At 37.5% G+C, this 21,946-nt stretch overlaps 1 protein-coding gene across 1 annotated transcript in view; it reads left to right on the plus strand.

Annotated features, from left to right (window-relative positions):
* USH2A (usherin) overlaps positions 1-21,946 on the plus strand; it is a 396,109-nt gene that overhangs the window by 107,311 nt on the left and 266,852 nt on the right. The window contains 1 exon segment of the mRNA XM_050894852.1: positions 367-597. Within this exon segment, the coding sequence (XP_050750809.1) occupies positions 367-597 (231 nt within the window).

Raw genomic sequence — 21,946 nt, forward strand, 5'->3', positions numbered from 1 at the left:
GGTATGGCATGAGAGGCTGATCAAGGAAGGAATACAAATATACTTTTAATGAAGATGTTGATTCACATTCTTAAAGATTAAGAAAAAAAAAATATTTTGGATCTACTACCAGACACATTTATCCAAAGCCTGAATAAACAAATAAGATATTTCTTGTGGAACTGAAAGTAAGTTCTTATAAAGATTAAGAATGTTTTTGTTTTGGTTTGGTTTTTTTCTAATTAAACTTCTGTGGATATCTGTGTTTATTTTTAAGATGATCAGAAACTGAAGCAGGATGTTTTGCAGAAATTATGTTACATGCAATAAATAATTTCCCAAGTATTATGGACAATGATACCTAGATAATTTTTTTTTTATGCACAGCTCCAAGAAAACTTAGTGCCCCTCGTGTTGAAGGCATAAACAGCACAACGGTAAAGATAAATTGGAATGAACCTGAAGAACTTAATGGGCCTTCTCCCATCTACCAGGTGGAAAGGATGGATTCATCTTTAGGTACATTGAGTACAGAAGTAATGAAAGGGATCCGTTTCCCAGGAAATGGATATTACAGATTTGCTAGTTCCACTCTCCCCACCAATACTTACTTTACAGGTAAATGAGTTTAAATGACTTACCAAATGTACCAATTGTACTCTGCATTTGTTTTACCATTTATTATCATCTTCTATATAATTTTCATGGTACAATCCGTAGTTTTTAATTTACGAGCATAATGTGATTGTTAGTTATGTATGGGCTATTTCGATTATTCCACATAAAAAGCCTGTGGAAAATGTTATTGGACACGTGAGATTTGTATTCCCTTGCCTTTGGACGTAGAGATGTACATGATGGTGAATGTTGCTGCATATATGACTCATTTCCCAGTGGTAAATATAAGATGGATTTTACTTATTCTTCTGGGATAAAAACTTTTCGATTAATTTGCTGTGAATATTAAGGCATGTTTTCTTTGGTATCTTTTTGAGGATTTCCGAGGTTGCATAAGCACTCAAAAAGCGCTCTCTTCTGTGTTCAGAACATTTGTGTTGTGGTCCTGTTTTTTTTGTTAAGGAAAGAAAAAAGCCTGCCAATCTGACAGAAGTCTGCTGTTTCTGGGCCTTTGGGTATTATCTCCTCTCTTTTTTGATTAGTTATTTATTTCGGAACTGGGAGTTTTTCAGATCGAAGCAGACTGATTATCCTGTGTTCTGTGATTCTCGTCATTTGCTGATGTCTTCACTTCTGGGATAAAGCAAAGATATAAACAGTATGTTTTTTGGGAAAATGGTTGGTTGCATGTTTGAGATGTTGTAGAGGTCTGTAAGTGAAATATTGCATTGGTGTACATGAAGTATGAGTGTTTAAAAGAAGAAATGGCAGAGCGGAAGGTTTAAAAAAAAAAAAAAGGGTGTATGAAAGGTGTGTGGGGGGGTGTGTGTACGTATCTCAAGTCATGAGACTGAGAGCAGCAAGGGGAAATCCAAAAGGAATCTAGGCAACAGTGAAAGCAAGCATTAGATGGCATGCTGATGGTGCAAAGGCCACACCATAGTGTGATGCAACTTAACCTGGTACTAAGCCTTGTTTGTTAAGACAGACGAGGGCTGCAAAAATATTGCACAGCCCTGTTGACATGCAAAAGAATGCCGAAGATTTGAAGAGCACTCAGCTGACATCCTTTGTCTTCTGGGCCGTCACAGGTAATTCTGGCAAGAATATGTGAGCACAGGTATCTTGGTACTTGCAAGTATGTGTGTGCAAATTCAGTTTTTGTTTAAAACAAAAATCACCTTCTTGCCTCTCTGTGATCACTCAGTGAATGTGATTTAAAAAAAAAAAAGTTGAAGATCACTTCCACTTTTTTCCTTGTTAGGTGCTTTCTTGACTGATAGTCAAATAAAAATAACAAGTGATAATGTGTTAGTTAAATATTGACACCATGTTGACTTGCAAAACCTGTCTCTGTGCAGGAATCTGTAGGAACAGCTGTTGGTCTCCTTTCCTCATCCAAATTGCTCAATGGTTTTCCTGACATCAGAGTTTGCACCCTTTACTGTATATTTAGTAAAAAAATCTTTGATGTGTTTCTTCTGTTGTCAGTTGTGATGATCTAAACACCAAAGGAATTGTGACCTGCAGTTTTTCTCACTGGAGCTCCAGTCAGCCCCATAGCTGCAGTATAGTTAAATAGTTTAACCAGACAAGTAAAAAATTATGAGTATCCCTGAATTTCCTACTTCCCATCAGAAGTCTCTGAGAGTGTTGGGGAAGAGGGTGTGGTACTACTGGGGTTGTTAACATGCCTGTCTGCTTGTAACCAAGCAAGCTCAACACTAATCTACCCAAGCACCAATTCAGTCTGCGGTTCAGTTATGCTCCGTGAGCTGAGACTGAGGGCTTGAATAAGGTTTATTGAGATGGCTGAGGTGATTTGAGAGAGCTTGGACAGACAGATTGGGAGAAGATGTTAAAATAAAGCTCACTTCATACTGGCACCTGATGGCTGATAATGCTGTGTGGATAAAAATAATTTATTATTGCTTTGGATTGTGTTCTTTCTTTTTGTCCAGCTATTAGTCTGAGTATCTGGAGACGACCTAGAACTAAAACACGCTAGGCAATTTGTCCAGACATCTGCCAGTAATGATTGACAATCAGGTTAAATCAACCTGTTTGGTACCTAAAAATGTGTAATTCAGGTACTTGGCAACTCAATACATTTTTTGAGAAATATGAATCTGGGTTTTTCTGAGTAGATCATCAGTCCTTCTTCCAAAACATGATGGAGGGAAAATTATAGCAAATCCAGGAGAGTTTAGAAAGACAGACACTTAAGGGAATGAAAAATATTCTTTAACTGTACTCTGCACTTGTTTTGTTGTTGAGACCCTCTCTTATTACCCATCTCTGAAGACAAGCAGTTGGCAATTGTGCTTTATAGATGGAACGGCTTTAGAGTGCATGCAGCTGTGTACATTTTTGACACAAAAGTGTGCCAGCTTGTATATGTCAGTCAGCAGACAGATACTTCTTAGCGCGTCTGGGATCTCCCACTGCTAATCCAGAAAAAGACAGATCAGTTTATTCATTGCTAATAAACGCAGTTGTCCTCACTACCTCCCTGGCTGGTCTTACACTCTGAGGTGCAAGTAATAGGGGCAGATGTATTATCTGGGAAATTTTCCAAATTCATCTTTAAAAAAATTAAAAAGTTAGGCAATAAACACTGGCTACGCTAAGCAGTGTCCTTCTGTCTGTAACAAAGCCTCCAGCTGCACAGGAAGATGTGCTCTGAGTACACATTAGATAAGAGGAAGTCAGGTAAAGAAAAGGATTGTTTCTGCCAGAACTGTCCACATGTAACTTCTCAGCTCTTCAAACTGTGAAGAAGTGTTTTAGGCATCTGTAATATCGTTTCCCAAAAAATGCAGACTTGATTTTTAATACTTATTCGTATCCCTTGAAGTTCTTAGATACAACAGCATTCATTATATCTATCAAAATACCACCAGGCAAAGGAACTGTTAGTGTTCTTGTTTTAGCTAAGAAACTCATCTGTCTCCCATCACTCTGAAGATTGGGGTATTCAGGTCTTTATCTTCATATCTTCCCCATGAAACAGCAAAGTGCTATCATTCTGATTTAATAGATGGGGAGCTGAAGTTCAGATTCTACTTAATGCAGGAGTTTATACTTAAAAGGCCCTCTAGAAATGGCTAGAAGGTTTTAGAAATTAGTTGTTTTGTGTGGTTTGCTTTATCAGTACAGCTTGTGTGATGCGGCTGTTGGTCTGGAGTCAGAATGCTGCAGTAACACTGTTGTGTTTGTCTTTCTGGTTCTCTAGAAGTCAAGAGAGGTACTGTCTATTTTATACAGGGTGTAGACAGGAAAGCTTGGAGTTCAAAGAACTGTAAATAGCTGAGTGTCTGAATATCTTTTAAATTCAAATTATACTTGTATTATCTCTTTAATGACTGAGTCTAATGGCTAGGTCTAAAAAAAGCGTAAGGATGAAGGTAATGAGCATGATGTCATGTTAACCTGGCTTTCACTGCTAACAAATGGGTGACAATAGTTTGCTCTGCAGGGAAGTTAGCGTCATCATGTACTTTCTAGCAGAGGCGTACCAAGGCTTACAAGTAAGATCCTTCAAGATCATTGAAAAAAATCCATGGAAAATAGCATGCTGAACTGCTGAAGTGTGCGTGCGTGTGTGTGAATATCAACAAGCCAACAGATATATTTATGAAAAGAGTTTTTCCTCAATTCCTTTTTGCTCCTTGGTTGAGGGTTAGGACTTGAGGTGCCTGAATGGATGAAATAAAAACTGATGTATGAATTTTGACCTGTGTAAACGAGCCCTGCTTAGGATCAAGTTTGGCTCTAATTTGAGGCACTGCCTTCTGTTCAGGATTCATAACTTATAAATATCTCCTGAGGGTTAGGCAGCTTTAACTTTTTGTTTTACAGAGAGTAGAGGATCACATTTTTCTTTGAAAACATGACTCCCTGAGAAAGCACATGTGCACCCTATTGAGTATATTGGTGGATACTACGCCTTCAGATAGAAACAGTGCCACTGTTTAAACTTTGTAGAAAATCCTGTCAAAAAGCTGTGCAATAGCTTTTCCTAGAGCAAGTATACTGGATTAAGCTCCTAAGGACAGATAAAGGGAAGTTTAGTTTTCAGGTTTTATTGAGCAAATAGATGCCAAACTACTGAGTTCTTTCAATAAGGAACTTCTGCACCCAAAGAGCAACTGGTTGAAAATTGAACCCTGAATGTCTCTGGGATACAATGACATCCAAGCTAGGAGTTTCAGGACTGCAATTTAGTTGTCTAAAGTACAGTCATGGATTACACAAATCACTTTTTGAATCTTTCCTCTGATTGATCCATTGCCAGACAGAAAGCCTGTGGCAGAGCTGATGGGATAGGGCCTATTATAGTTAGAAAGGATAGAAATTGCAATCAGTTGGACACATGAATGAACGAGAAAGCTGCTTGCCTCCATGCTATGGAGATATAGTTGGGCTCCATGAAGAGGAACTCAGTGTATCTGTCAGGGTACGTGAAAACTGCTCACTGTGTAAAGAGTGACTCAATTGCTACAAAAGAAAGAAATTGCAGGGTAGCAAGATGGTTGTGTGGAAGGTTACATTCCTCCTGACCTCTCAAAATAAGACTACTTTTCAAATATAACTTTCAACATAAATTGACAATTCTGTGGCATTGTAGTGGATTTTGTAAATAATATACATATTCTTTCTATGAAATGGAGCAAAACAAATCCTCCAAGCATGCTTTATGCATTGCTTAAAATACAGTTTGAGCTTGAAGTCAGGAGTTATAATTACATATCCATGTAAGAAGGGAGGCCTTTACTTATTTAGTGATAAAATAATTCATTTTTTTCAGGTGGATGAAAGAGTCTTTGTGATATTTTAAAAAAAGTTGAATTAGCTATTACTATTTTAATGTGATTGCTCTTGGATGCTACTTGCTTAAAAAGAAAATTATTCATGTAATATTGATCAAAATGCAGTCCACTCTGAAGAAACTTTTGTGTTCGGCCTTGCTTTGAATCCAAGTTTTCTGAAATAGGATACTACACTTAAAAAGAAGTGGGTCTTGCCTGGAATATGTACTCTTTGCCAACCTCTACATGATGTGAATTCAGCTCTGTAATAATTAGGAAATAACTGTATGAGGTAAGATGTTCATATATTCAGCATTACAAGCAGAGCTTTTTTACGACATTTTTAGTGTCGTGAAGTGGTCTTAAAACCGTGTATTTAAAAAAAAAATCTCTCTGCTAGTGTTTTTACTGCCAAATTCTGACTCAGATACACACGCATTTCTCAGAGTGGAGAATCTTTCCAGTAACGATGTTTCTTAATGAGTTTGCCATGGAACACTGCACAAGCATCGTTTACATTTGTTCTGAGCAGAAGTGCTGAGAATGGCTGTGGTCATTCAGTGTTGGATCTCCCCGTAGCTCTTCATCACAGTGAATTCTCTTTGCAGTAATGTGAAACAAATTCTACTCCATATAATCTTGAGCAAACATTTCATAGTTAGTAGAAGGTGCAAATATTTTCATTAGCATATAGAGCCAAATAAACAGGCCTTTTCCAGCATCCCAACAGTAATTTATGGAATGCATTAAGACTGAATACCAAGAAAATGAACATGATTGGAGGTCTAAAAACAATGTCAGAGGAAAGGCTGAAGAAAATGGCATCGTTTAGAAAAATGAGGACTAAAAGGAGACGTGATAATGGTGTTAAAGTATATAAAAATCTGTAGTTTAAAAGAAGAGAATGAACTTTTCTCCGTGTCTGCTGTGAGTAAAGCAGCAATGCACTCATAATAAGCTTAAAATATAGCAAGGTAGATAGATTGTCTTCTCACAAGAATTTTTTTCTAAAAGACTCAGGCTAGATGAGCAAAGGAATACGTTGTTGTGAGAAAAAAAAGAAAGCTCTGACACTGCAGATTTTAAAGAATAGTTGGATGAGCATTTGTCAGGAATAACCTAGGTAAAATTGATTCTGCTTTGGAGTAAGTGGATTGATTCTGTGACCTCTAAGAATGTTTTCCAAACATATATCCTATTATAAACTCAGATTAACCCAATGAAACTAGGAAAGATGTTCATTTCACCAAATAACTTTTAGAAGGAAAGAGCTGCCTTCCCCCCGCCCCCGTGGGAACTTTGCATAGAATTCTGATTGACAATTTTCTATAAAGAAGGAAGGTTACGTAAGTTGAACAAGTTTTGCTTCTATTTTATTTTTTCTCCTCTAGGTATTTTCCAGCATTTCTTTTTATGACTACTGATAAGGTTTGAGATGGTTAGAAATGGGTTTTAATCACTAAATCAGAATAATATAATTTAGATTAGAAGAGAAGTCATCTAGTCCAACCTCCTGCTCCTAGTGAGTCCAGCTAGACTTATTTAGGCCTTTGTCTACTTGAGTTTTATCTCCATATGTAGTCAAGTATATTTCCAAGTACTGTTTCAGTTTCCAATCTGACCAGCCTTTTGGTAATCTTTTCCCCCTTATATCTATACAGAATTTTCTGTATTTGAACTTGTGTCCATTGCCTCTTGTTCTGTCACTATATAGCTCCAAGAAGGTGTGGCTCCATCTTCTTCATATCCTTCTGTGAGGTAATTGGAGAAGGCAAGATCATCTCCTCCATCCTTCCATGCTTAAGACTGAACAAACCCTGTTCTCTCGGCCTCTTCTCATATGTCATGTACTTTGGCCCTCTGTCTATATCAGTGCCCCTCCGCTGGATTCATTCCAGCGTGCCACTATCTTTTTTTATGCCAGAGTACCCAAAACTGCATTGCAGGACTGGCATTTGCCTTTGTTGAATTTCACGAGGTTTCTGTCAGCCCATTTCTCCAGCCTGTCAAGATTTCTCTGAGTTGCAGTGTATCCACTGCAGCCCTCAATTTTTTTTATTGCCTGCAAACTTTTTGATAGTACATTCTGTCCCATCACCCGGGATTCATTTTAATGAATAAAACTGTTAAACAGAATTGATCCCAGTACCAGTTCCTTGTAAATGCTGCCCACTGGGCTTTGTGCCACTTGTCACAAGCCTTTGAGTCCTGCTGTTCAGCCAGTTTTTTACCCACTTTTATAGTCCACCTGTGGTCCATCTACTTCTCCAGCCTGATGGCAAGGATCCTGTGGGAAACCATATTGAAACGCTTGCTAAAGCCAAGGTACACTACACCGGTTGTTTTCCCCTTTGCTGCTGAGCCAGTCCTTTTGTCATAGAAGGCAATCAGGTTGGTCGGGCACAGTTTGCCCATAATAAATCCATGTCGACTGTTCCAAATCATCTTCTTGTCTGTGTGTCTGAATAAGGTCTCCCGCATAGTGTCCCTGGGGACAAAGGTTAGGCTGACCAGTGTGTAGTTTCCCTATTCTATAGACACAAACTCGCAGAAAATGCTATTAAATTTGTTGCTTCAGCCTTACCCTAAAAAGATGAAGAGAACTGGAACAGAAGGAGAGAAATCTGACCTCTTGCTTAGTTTGGCTTTATGTATTCTTTGTCTCTCTGCTGGTATTTTTTCCTTACATAGCTTTTTAAGAATCATCTTTTTTTATTTCATTACATTGAACTGAAGAAGGTAAACAAGATTTTCTGAGGGAAAAGCTATTACAAAAGAAATTCTGACACCAAGCTTTCTAATAGTGAGAGAGAAAGGAGGAGAACACATTTGTTTAGCTGACTTGGAGAACACGCTTTATATCTCGGGGAACTTTTGGTAGTGCCACTCCTTTTTCAGACTTTTATATTAAATCATACACTAAAGAGTTCTTGGAGAGCTCTTATTTTATTGCGTCCTTTCTGTCTAAGTTGTTGCCACAGGACTTCTCCTTAGAAATTCTTCTAATTTTTATGCCAACTTCTTACATTTTCTCTTCTTGTCTTCACAAAAGTACAATTTGAACCCACGTCTTCAACTTCTGTGAAAGAAAGATAAAGATCTTCTATATCACTGTCAAGTGGCTGGCTTCAGTAAGAAGGGGAACCATCCTTTTTTCTGCCTGAGAACCGTTTGCACAGACATTTTAGGTAGAATTTTGTCCTAGTACTTAAAATGAATTCACATTTTCATCTTGAAAAACACATTCCTTTCTTCCTTCCTTCTGAATCCCAAGAAGCCTAAAGGTAGGGAGCGAGAGAGGAGCTGCGTATAGAGAAAAAGGAGTGATCCAGCACAACAAAGTGAACTGTGCTGCTTTATGAACAAAACAACTTAAAACATTTTCGAACATGCACAACAGGGACTTAGGCAGCAAATAAGCCAAGCTGATGCTGACCTTGCCAGTGTTACAGGGGTAATATTTTCACTAAGATGAGCTGGTTTTGTTAGGCACCAACATACTTTCTATCAGTATCAAGTATCTGCTTTTTCCATTTTTTTTATTGTAGAAAAGATTTATTGTAGCCACTACAGGGGAGGGGAAAAAAAAAAGATTCTCCCCTTCTGTATTATTTCTCATATTTGCCTCTTGCGCTTTAACAGATCAACTGTGTAGCACAAGCTTTGGCATGCAATTGCAATTTTTCTTTTTGCATCTTCTTGGCTTTAGTGCCAAAGTACATTTTTGCCAGTGTTGTGTGACATTCTGCACTGCATGGTTAAAAACAATTTTTCCTGCATGGAAACTTTCAGAGCATGTAGTAGTCCCAACCGTGGAATTTGTAAAAGCAGTAGCTTTCCTATTGTTCTATCAAGCTGCCAGTGGAAAAGCCCTTTCCCAGACTAGATCATAGTTAGTTTCAGCTGCCTGCTTGTGCAAAATCAGTTACAGAATTGGCTCTTTTGATTATCACAAACACGACACGTGACCTGTACTCTGTAAAAGAGCAGTTCTTCCCCTTTTGTCACAACCCTAGTTGTGCTGCTGTTAATTTCGTGCAAACATGATTCACTATTTTGAAATGTAGTGGACATTCTCTCTGTAGGTGACAAACCTAAAAATTAGCAGAAGAAAATTTTTTTATCAATTATTGTTTAGTCAAGGGTAATAAAAGTAGTTACTCTCTACCAAGTTTGTATTTTTTATAAACTGATCTGAGAGTGTAACCACTTATGTACCAAGCTACTTTATACAAGATTAATTTCCACCAGTAAAGCATACCTATATATCTGGTGTTTCTTTTTCTTACTCGTCTCCAAACAAAATGCTGATAGGATTTGATGTAGGAACTTTGTATAGGAGTCTGCGCAAAGAATACTCGTTGAATTTAATGAGAATGACTGCGGAAAAAAAATATTTTTTGTTTTAGTATCTAGTCTGGCCTTTGCTCAGTAAGAATGGAGTTCTCATGTATTTGTTCAGCTCACTGAAGAAGCCAAAGGTGGGATTATATTCTGTGTTTACAAGGGCAAAGAAGGGAAGGAGAAAGTTCAAGGAGACTTCTGTACTCTGTGCCTCTTCTGTGTGCAGCAAGGATAGTGGGTGCCCTCATATATGTCTCTTAAAATAAACAGTTATGGAAGCTCTGTGTTTTGCTTCAGGCATGACGTTTTCTGGGATTCCTTTTGTGCTTGTTCGCCACTAAGAAAAGGTGCGAGATGGAGGGACTTGTTGGGAGGGAGATTTAGGGTAATATAAGTTGCTGAAAATAACAAACATAAAAAAAAGACTAGAAGGTAGAAATTGCACAAATGCATGAAGTTTATTTAATAAAAATAAAAAAAAAAAAAAAAGGAGGCAGGGGAAGGTGCCAAGCATCTCTTGAAAGTTTTGCATGTAAGAGGTACATATACTGTGTGTTAAATGGAGGCTCATTGCATTTTAGGTAAAGCAAGGGCTGAAATGATACAGATCAAAGAAAGAACTTGAAGCAGGTTTGAGCATAGAAAACAGTAGTTCAATGGATGTTCATCTTTTAGAGTGAATGTATGAATGCTTCTGGAAATTCTTGGACTCAAATACCTTCTGGAGCAGAGATAGGTGAAAGAAAACTGACTACTTCCAATGCTTTTCATTTGCTAGTGCAATTGTGGGTCTTCCACACCAGTACTTCGGTACTTTGTAAGATTTTTGTAGGATTCTTATGTGCTGGTATAATTCAACTTGTAACCCAAAGTAGTTTTAAAGAGAGGGATTTGATGAGAAGTAATAGCCAAAAAGGAATATTCCTGTAGCTTTGACTTTAATAAATGTCAAATTTCTGATGTCTTTTATTTCTAAAATTTTATGGTTTTAGTTTGCACTAGGGCCAGAAGGCAATAACAATGACACTTGGTCAAGATTTTAATCTAGGCTAATCATGCTAAATCCTCTTCTTGTGTTTTTAGCAGTGCAGTTATACTGCATCTACTTGGAAAATATTGGCTAGTCCAAGGCAGGATGGCAGGAATTCTGTTATTTTTGATGCTGCCTCTCTCTTCAAAGTTCTTCCTTAATTCCAAATGATACATAAATCTAGTCCAATTGTTTCCTCACCCTTTAAAGTGCCATTATACTGAAGAAAAGTCTGTTTCTTAACCCTCTTAAGAAAGGCTCCTGCATATGGACAAAAGGACCCTAATTTACAGGAGGGTACTTAGAGTGACATGAAGGGTTGTGGCATGACAAGCTCTTCTATGTATTAGATCAGTTATTTATTTATTTATTTATTTATTTTAAGGAGCCATTTGTGGACAGGCACAGGAAGAATCTTATCTGTCCCTCCTATTCTTGGATTCATAGAATCATAGGATACCAGGCTGGAAGGGACCTCAAGGATCATCTGGTCCAATGTTTCTTGGCAAAAGCATGGTCTAGACAAGATGGCCCAGTACTGTGTCCAGCCGAATCTTAAAAGCGTCCAATGTTGGGGAATCCATCACTTCCCTGGGGAGGTTATTCCAATGGCTGATTGTTCTCATTGTGAAAAATTTTCCTCTTGTGTCCAATTGGAATCTCCCCTGGAGTAATTTGTATCCGTTACCCCTCGTCTTTTCCATTTGACTCCTTGTAAAAAGGGAGTCTCCATCTTCTTTGTAGCCACCCTTTAAATACTGGAACATGGTGATGAGGTCTCCCCTAAGCCTTCTTTTCTCAGGACTGAACAAACCCAGTTGTCTCAGCCTTTCCTCATATGGCAGGCTTCCCAGTCCTTTGCACATCTTTTTTGTATAGCGAGGACCCAAACTGAACACGGTATTCCAGGTGTGGCCTGACAAGCGCTGAATAGAGTGGCATAATGACTTCTTTATCTCTGCTGGTGATGCCCTTGTTGATGCAACCCAGCATCCTGTTGGCTTTCTTTGCCGCAGCAGCACGCTGTTCACTCATATTGAGCTTGTTGTCCACCAGGACCCCCAGGTCCCTTTCCACAGAGCTGCTCCCCAGCCAGGTAGGTGCCAGCCTGTGCTGCACTCCTGAATTATGCTTTCCCAGGTGCAAGATCTTACATTCGTCTTTGCTGAACTTCATAAGGTTCTTGTTCACCCACTCTTCCAGCCTATCCAGGTCTTCCTGCAGGGTGGCTCTCCCTTCCAAAGTGTCCGCTTCCCTACTCAGTTTGGTATCATCGGCAGACTTCATCAGGGTACACTTGATCCCATCATCCGGATCACTTATGAAGATATTAAACAGCATTGGGCCCAATATCGATCCCTGGGGGACCCCACTTGTGACAGGTTGCCAGTTTGAAAAGGAGCTATTTACCACCACCCTCTGGGTGCAGCCTGTTAGCCAGTTCCCCACCCACCGCACAGACCACTTGTCTAGACCGTAACGCATCAGTTTCTCTAGGAGGAGGCTGTGGATACAGGAAACTGTATCGAAAGCCTTGGAGAAATCCAAGTAGACGATGTCCACTGCTTGCCCCACATAAATTGAGCAGGTTACTTTGTTGTAGAAGGCGATCAGGTTTGTCAAGCATGATTTGCCCTTGGTGAATCCGTGCTGGCTTTTCCCAATCATGTGCTTCATTTGACTTGTGATAGCCCCCAGGAGGATTTGTTCCATAACTTTCCCAGGGACTGAATTAAGACTGATGGGCCTATAATTTCCTGGATCCTCCTTTAAGCCCTTCTTGTAGATGGGGGGTGACATTAGCCTTCTTCCAGTCTTCTGGGATGTCCCCCAATCTCCACAACTTCTCAAAGACTATGGAGAGTGGCCTCACAATGACATCAGCCAGCTCTCTTAACACCCTCGGGTGGATATTGTCAGGGGCCATCGATTTGTAGGGGTCAAGCTCCTGTAATAGTTCACATACCAACTCTTCCTTCACTGATGGTGGGTCTGTGTTTGCATCAACCTGGATATTTGTTCCCAAGGTCTGGGGCTCAACAGTGTGGGTAAAGACAGAGGTGAAGAAAGTGTTGAGAACCTCTGCCTTTTCAGCATTGTTGGTGACTAATTTGCCTCTCCTGTTTAACAGTGGACCAATATTTCCTTTTGATTCTATGGAGAGTTTTCAACAAGGGTGCAGCAAACAGAGGATTACCACTGTATTGGCTGGTGAGATACTTCAAGTGAAATTAATGCTTTCTGGTGCATGCTTGGCCCTTATTTAGATTATTTCTATAAAGGGTTATTTAGTCTGATGACTTGAGACATTGCATTTGACTAATACTGAGCCTTTAAATTATGCCTGCTTTTAAGATACAAATTCCTTCCGATATTATTTTTAAATGGTGAAGATGTAACTACTGAATTATGTATTGACTATAAGTGTGTGAAGTGTCATGCATTGATTATGATTGCATTGTGAATTTGATCAGGAAATTTTCATAATAATAATATAAGGAAGCTTTTCACCTTCTAATTGATTTTCAGGGTGATTAAATTAAGACCTTGTCTAAGTATGACTGTCCTTATCAATTACTGGCAGAATAGAGAAATTAAAGGATTAAAAATTTACGTGTGTTAAGATTCAGTATTTAAGGTCTAAAATCAATCAGATCATAGACTGAATAATTCCATTATGACAAAACTATCATTCAGGATTAGACTGTGGTAATTTGGAGAAAAAAAGGCTGTCTGCACTAGTTCATATGGGAAAAATTAAGATTGCAAAATTAAGCACCTAAAACTTAGGAAATGGAGTTAAAATAAGCAGCATGAACTTAATTCAACCTTGTTATTTTTAAGTGTTATCATGGCATGTAACCAATTGATTAAAAACTAGCTTATCCATAGGTTCTGTGTATGGTATGGACCAGCTGTTGCCTTTTAAAAATTCTTACTGTTCTGTATATGGCTTGATGTCTGTCTTACTGTACATATCTAATTCTTAAGTAAATGCAGATTTTAGATTTTTTTTTTTTCCTGTGCTGTTTTCACTGGAGTATCTGAGTACTTTGTAATCATTGATATTCACTTTTACAACACTTACTGGTTTTGTTTTATGAATGGGGACTTTGGGTAAAGAAAAAAGAGGACTGAATGCTAATTTTGAGTGCTCAGTTTTACATAGGTAGGACTTGAGTTTTCAGAGTAGTTCATGTGTTTAAAGCAGAGTTTCCACCGACCCCTGTTCAGTTAGGAACACTTAACACTTCCACAGATCTCCGTGGGGTGTTTAAATGCAAACACTCAAGAAAATGAAGAGTGCATAACAAGTGAATAACTGAAAAGTTTGACGTAAACGATTTACCTCACATTGCATGAGAACTTTGTGGCAGAGGTAGGGACAGGTTTCTCCAGAGTGACATTGAACTGCGCTAGCTATGAAACTGTCCGTTCACTTTTCATACTCCCCTTTCTCTTTCATTAAACATCTGCAGAGCACTACATCAAATAGGACAGGCTTCTGTGCACAAAATCCTTATTTGCTACATGAATTCTGTTTTAGTTGCTGAACATCATAAAATCCTTGAGGCAGATATCTTAGGGGAAATGTGTGTTTGTATAATTGTAGACTATATCATTATTCATCCTCTATTTGTGTATGCATTAATTTTTTTCAGACAATTTTGGTTTTGCATTTCTTAAATTTTGAGAGTTTACTTTTACAGACCTATGTGGTCTAAACAGTTATTCTGAATAGTAATTAAAAAAAAGCCCAATGTCATAGGAGAATCCCAGACATATCCATCATGTGGAACATTGCTGACTAATACAGATGTCAGTGGGTAAAAATCTTTAATATTCATGAAATCTCTTTCTGATCTGAACTATTAGAGACATTGACTGCTGCACTAGGTGATCATCTGGATGTGAAGGATAGAGTGCATGCTTTTCCACTGTATTCTGTGTTTACTAGCAACATATATTTTCAACTGGATTTCTAAGGAGAGTTTTTACTAGTGGTTATAGGTTCTCCTGTTTCTCTATTTATTTCCCCTCTTTTTTCCCATTTCTTTTGCTTTTTCATCCTTTTCCTGTTTTGACATTATCTATGATCTGTTTCTTGCTTCACAGCCCCCCCACCCCCCCCTTTTTTTTCCTCCTGGTTTGACCATTATAATGTCCTTGATTGTCTTCCTTCTGTGTTCTTCAAGGTGTTGTCATCTTTTTCTTCATATTGCCAGGCACCAGGTGATAGAAAATTAAGAGGCCAAGCGAAACACTCTTCACCTTCCTTTCTAGTGTCTAGCACACCATCAGAATTTGGTGGCCAGGACCAATTTCATGAAAGACCCTTCTTAGCCCCTACATTATTAAGATGCAAAGTCTCTATGCAAATGTAATTTTTCTTTGAGAATTTCACTACCATCCTCTAGCTAACCATCCTGCAAAGAGCTATTTCCTGACATTGATAAATTTAGACTTCCATCTTTTTTACCTCAGGATAACCACACTAACAAATTCATATCTCTGATCCACAGAAAGAAGGAACCAAAACACTTCAAAACTTTTGTTATTTAAGATTATGAGAGTGATTTAAATTAATTCTTCAAAATAATAATGAAAAAGTATTTGGCACGAAGCAAATATGATTATAAAAGATTTTCTTTGACTTAAGACAGAATATTTTAGAAAAATTTTATGCAACAATGGTGTCAAGGATCTGGGAGGTAAACTTAGCAGTAAGTGCTGCTGCTATTCAAATTTGCAGACCTTGGGGAGGAAGTACTGTCTGCATCTGAGTGTTAGTGATTTGTTTAATAAATGCACTGCCTTAAAAAGTATGTTGAAGTTGCAACATTTTAATTTGACTAAATCTTTCTTAGTTATTTTGTGTATGTACAGAGTTTCCAAAGATTATAGTAAGCTTTGTCATAGGATGGGATCCTCAGGAAACAACACACAATGCGTTTGACAGTAGAAGACAGGCTTTCTCACATGTTACTTGCTAGTGTTTTTCTTCGGTAAGTGTGTATTTTAAAAAAATTGAACTGAAGAGTGCAACATGTATTTGATTAGATACTGGTTATCTGTAGTTTGTTGACTTGTGAAGTGTAATCTCCTTCCTTGTTTTTTCGGCTATACAATGCTGTCTTTTTCAACTATGAAAACAAATACCTCTAAAACGAATTATTTTTCAAGATACTTCTGTAGAATGAGATGGGATTACACATTTTTCCAGAGTCCCTATCTTTTCCACAGTCTGTTCATACTTTCCAGGAAACGCACTGGACTTGATAGATGATCCCTAAAGCAAACGTAGACGGACAATATTGTAACCTTAAATAGCAGTGCAGTATAGCGACTGAGAATTCAGGAGGCAACTGTTAGCATAACTATTAGAATGAAAATGCAAACCTGCCAAGTTATGTTGTTCTGGTATAAGGACCATTTAATATGGTGACAGAAATGTCATATACTAAATTACTGGAGGATTCATTGAGCTCGATAGTGAATTGTTGCATGACTTTTTTTTAATTTAAAGACATTCTAGAGAATTATATGCTGTATTGTAGAAAAATCTCAAAAAGTAACTATACTTTATCTCCATATACCCAAAATGAGATTTGATCGAAAGTAGTTAGATCTGTGCTTACTGACTTAAGATCTATAATACCTTAAGATTAATTGGGAGCATAAATGGAGAAGCTGACAACCTGGAACCTTGACTTCTTAAAATTGCTGACCCAATTACTGCTAAGCCCTTTGCTGACATGTTAATATGTCTCTTTAAACTGGTAAATCACCACCATTTCGGTGTGTGCTAGAGTTGGTCCATCGGATGAAGGAAGATGTAAGTTTAATTTAAATAATTATTGACCTATTATGACCTTTTCATTTCACTTGTACTGCTCCTCTCAAGGTAAGCAATTATATTTTTATAGTGTTGGATGGTAATCAATGTACAGGAGCTATCTTTATTGATTTAAGTAAGGCCTTTGATCTGGTAATCACCAACTATTGCTATCTAGGCTGGCCTTAACTATATTGGATATTACTACAGTTATTTGGTTTTAAAATATGCAGAATTTAGAATTGTATTAAGATGTTGCAAGAAAGTAGAAAAATTTTTGGAAGTCCATAAGATTCCACTTCATAATCTTCCTTAGAAATTGGAAACAGATTATTTTATGCAATACATGCCATTTTTTAACTTATAACTTATTTTAGGTTGGCAACCTGATTTTTTTTTTTTTTTTTTTTTTTAATATATCAAGCAGAAGGTCCTTTTGGGGTCAGTTTTACTTAGTGGGGAAAGCCCGGCTTTTCTTTATTTTTTTAATTAGCTACCCATATTGGACATTTTTGGGAGGAACTTTTAGTTAGTTGGTTGGTTTTTTAAGTCTGTTTTATACTGTGAATTCAGAGTTGCAAACTTTTGCCCTTCCATTTGGGGGTGGAAACCGATCTGAAATTCTTATTATATTTTTTTTTAACCGATGTGCACTTTTTGCACATGCATTTTGTGCAATTTTTTTTTAACCAATATTCATATCGATGTATTAGGTAAGAATAGTAATTGAAATATTGGACTTTTATCATAGTTTGTAGGTGGTACCTGAGTATCTTCCAAAGCACAGTCATACTCAACCAACTTCTTCTCATCTTTTTCCTCACTCCTCATGTATCTACTTCTTTTTTACCTCTTCCCTAACATTCTTCTCTGGACATGTTTCTCTTTTTCTTTTCTCCTCTCTTATGTTTTAATGTATGACTTTGGAAAGCCTGAGTAGATATGGGTTTAAACCGTCTTTAGAAAGCTGTGAAATTTGTGATCATTTTAATCTGCTCCTCTAATGAGTTCCAGGGCCTCTATCCTTCTTGCAAAGGGAGTTCAGTCTTGCTCTGGTGAGCCTTGAAACTAACAGCAGTTGTTCAGAGAGGTCACCAACATAATGAGAAGGGCACTCTCGAGATATCTTGAACCACTTCCATAGATGGCCATGAAGATTAATACTGGGACCTTACATTTGACCTAATATTCTATGGAGAGTTTGTGTAGTGAGCAGAGCAAATGGGATGATGTGCTTGTGGCAGAGAGTGTAAATAAAGCTACTGCAGTCTGGATTTTTTTGTTTTGTTTTGTTCCCCCCCCCCCCCTTTTTTTTTTTTTGTATGTAAGCTAAAATATTGCATCTTGTTCTTGCTTAAGGTCATGAAGGTGTGAGTTGTTATGACCAGGTCCGTTCCTGAGAAGCAGTGGCATAATCTCCTTGAACTTGTTGTTTTGAACTGTGTTCATGAAGAAGTTGATGATACCGTAGAACTGATAATTAAGCACAGCAGTGTTCTTTCCACGTTTTGTGATCTCATTACCTCTAAGACCAGTAAAACTGTCATTTGAAATAATTTGTTCTTTCTTTGCCTTTTGAAAAGGCATTTTATTCTTTCATTTCACATTTGCTCTATTTTGGGTTTACTACCCATTCTTTGTTTTTAATTTCAGAATTCAGTGTTCTATATTTTTATCTTTTTTCATATTGCCAATAGGTTTAATTGTGCAAGCAAGCAGTACTACAGTTAGCTTAATGCCAGCCTTGTTTTCAGTCACGCACAATACTTTTTTTCAGTCTGCTGGTCAAAGGCTAAATGAGACGGTAAGTAAAGGCTGGGACTGATCAGCAGGCTTGACAGTTTTGCCTTAAGCCTTACCATGATCCCGTTTTAGGACTGCAGGAATTCGAAGTGGAGTGGCAGATATATGCATGTGTGAATCTTTTTATTTCTAAACACCTATAGTAGGAGCACATTCCAATATAGCATTTGATTTTAAAATAATGTAGGTGCTAAAGTAAATAGAATCCCTGTCTGCCAACATGGCTAAGAAATAAAAATGACTCAACACTGGGACATGTAATCTTATATTGGGTAAAATTATGAATTTTTTTCTCCTCTTTGGAAAAAAAAAGTTAAATTCCTAGGAACTATGATAAGCCTTGAAGTCATAAAGGACATTTACTTGTCTTTTGTGATGCTACTAAGGGCTTTTTTTTTTTCCTTCTTCCTCTGGGGAACCTGCCAGACAGAGGTGTCTCTCCCACTCAGGAGAATTTTTTGTCCTGCTCAACATCTTCTCTCTGTACCATTCCACCTTCTTTGGGAGTACTCTGCCAAAGCTAAAAGACAATATAAAAGCTTTAGATATTTTCCTTATAGCAATAACTTTACAGCTGCGTGGAACACCAGTGTGAATCTTGTATCAGATTCTTTCTTAAAACTTTTTGTATTAAATAGCTATATGGGCAAAATATTAATTCATTTTACCCAATTATGCTATAAATATATACTAATATGAAACAACATGTTCTCCTGAACAACTCTAACCCTAAACATGCTCCCTTGGCCACCCATTGTATCACATGGTGTTTTTCAGATTGCAGGAAGGGGTTGAGATAAAAGCTATGTCATCTGGTTTTGGTACAGTACTGGGTATATAGGTATTTAATATTGATGATAAGAAAAAGAGGCTGCCACGTTTCAAATTAAAACTATTGAACCAGGTCATATCCTGGATGTGTATGCTCTTAGGACTACACTTGCTGATCTGAATTTCTGTCTTCCGACAAAAGTTCATCCAGCTCTCACAGGGTACCAGTTTATTAACCATTCCCTAATACACATTGCAGATGGCAGGTGCTAGAGTCTTTGTCATTGTGCCCAAGACTAAGGCACTCTGCCTGAAGATATTACATCAGCCAGTTTTATCTGTGTTTATAAAACTGGCATTTGTATTTTCTCAAGTTTTCCAGGTAGCCAGAGTGAGCTCTGTAATTCTTTTTTCTTCCCCCCCCCCCGAAACTCATGGGATATTAATCATATGAAGTTATTTTAGACTTTTACATTACATTGCAAATATTTTTAAACTGATCATATACAGCGTGCAGGGAAAAGGGGAAGCATAAGCAAAAAAATTTAAAAATCTCTTGGTCCATCGGATAAATTTTCAGTACAATATACGAGCATTTAGCCACACAAGTCCCATTAATGTTAATGGTCCCAAGCTTTCTTTTATTCATCACAGCACTGATTGCACTTGGTCAGCTCTTTATCAGTTTGAAATATTGACAGTAGGAGGAGGCGTTCCCTTAGCCAGGCCTGGCTGTTGCAGTGCTCTTTTAACTTAGTCATCCTGCAAATGCTCCTATAAATGGATTTATTTCAGCAGATCCAAAATACATCAACCGGATCATCTTACCCTGGTGCTAGCCCCTTTACATTGGCTTCAATTTGCAAGAGCATTGATTTTAAACATTGATCATTACTTACAAAGCACTCTATGGTTTTGCACTGTCTTATTTATTAAACTAACTTGTTACCTGTGCCGCTGCTAAAGTCCTATCTTTATCTTGCTAAGAAGTGATTATTTGCTCTCTGTGGTTATGATTATGATTTAGATTAAAAAACAAGGCTATTCCCTGAAAATATGTTGGCTGCAATAACTCAACATTTCTAAAATTTCTGCTATGCAGCTCCACTTTTCCTTTAGTGGTCTATATGTCTACTGCAAAATTCTTTCAGTGCTTTCTGTAGATGATATTATGCTTAATATAGTTATTGCAGAAGAGATTTTTCTTTTTTGGTTGTATTCTTATGGAGTACTTTGTTTTGTTTTATTTGTTGGAAAAACAGGCTTTACTTTGTTTTAATTGTGGGAAAAACAGGCTTTTAGGGGTCATGCCTTCTGCTTTCTGAATATTTTTTAAGGTGTCTTTCTCTGCTGTCCTATAAAATCTATGCAATGTTGTACAAGCAAGTAGTTGTAGCATAGAATATTTCCCTATACTAAGCAAGGTGGGGAACTACAGAAATATATTTCTGTTCTATTCTTTAATTCAGAGAGTCATTGTTACTTATACTGATGGCACTCTCTGGTGCTGTATAGAATGGTATTCTTGGGGAGTTCAGAACGGAGCACACTTTCTACTTCAGGGAGGGGGAAAAAAAAAAAAGAAAAAAAAGAGGAAATAATCCAAATTTGACCTGATATTTCATCTCTAGGCCTGTCTGTTTAAAATTCTTTGTTCTGACCATGCTTACATGGACATAAACTGGGATTAGTGTTGTTATTCTAGGGTAGTTAGAGTTATAAAAACTGATGCTTAGAGAGGAGTGTGCCCTCATATTTTCTCCTGAGTAAAGAAAAAAATTGCTTAAATAGTAAATAGTGTCACATTTTTATATAGACCATTTTTTCAGGCTTGGTAATTAATAGTGCTCTTTTATTCTGGTTTACTTTAAAAGTTTCTTAATTTACTAAAAATGAAACTTCACCAGCAGAGGTGCCACCAGTAACAGAATGCATTCTCTTTCTTCTGTAGTAAATAGTGGGAATTTTGGAGTAGTGGAGTTTTAGCCCTTGGGGGATTTTATTTTACACATTTTCAAGTTGTTCAGTGACTTGCTGCAGAGACAGGAAGGGAGGAGAGGGAATCTATTTACACAAATTACAGTCTTTGTTCCCATCAACCTTCATAATTGGATGAACAAAACGAAGGCTAGACTGGCAGGTACAACTATCCCAGGTAATATCTTTTGAGCCAGAAACAAATTAAGTGAATTGTGGAACCAAGGCGAAACCTTGTTGGGAAGATTCAAGGAGGGGGTGAGGGATAAGTGTTTTTGAGAATGTCTACCATTGGGAAGACTTACTGCATTGTAGAAAGAAAAGAGAGAGTTTTATCTTGGGATGAAAGTCATCCCTTCCATGAAAGTTTGGCACTATTCAGAGTGAGTTCCTTTACAAACAATCTGCACATTTAATTATTATGTTTTGGAGGTTTTGTTCAGTATTTTTGAAAAATGAAATGTATTATAAAGACACTGCCTCTGCACTCTAGCTTTCAAATTTAGGTTTTTCTCTCTTTTATGTTCCTCCTTTAGGATTCTTTAATCTTTTTCCATCTGTTTTCTATTTTTCTCTCCCAAATTGTTCCAATTCAGTGATCAAAATATGCCAATTCGAGCTACTTATTCCAAACCCATGTTAGATTGTTACGTTAGCATCATTAATTTTCAAAAAATTAGGATATTCCTGTGTAAACTTGGTTATGCTACTGAGCTGCATGCACTAAGGGGGAAAAATGAGCTGAATGGGAATCCTGGCTGAAGCAAAGACTGCATA

This window comes from Gymnogyps californianus, chromosome 3, assembly GCF_018139145.2.
Source record: "Gymnogyps californianus isolate 813 chromosome 3, ASM1813914v2, whole genome shotgun sequence".
Classification (NCBI taxonomy): domain Eukaryota; kingdom Metazoa; phylum Chordata; class Aves; order Accipitriformes; family Cathartidae; genus Gymnogyps; species Gymnogyps californianus.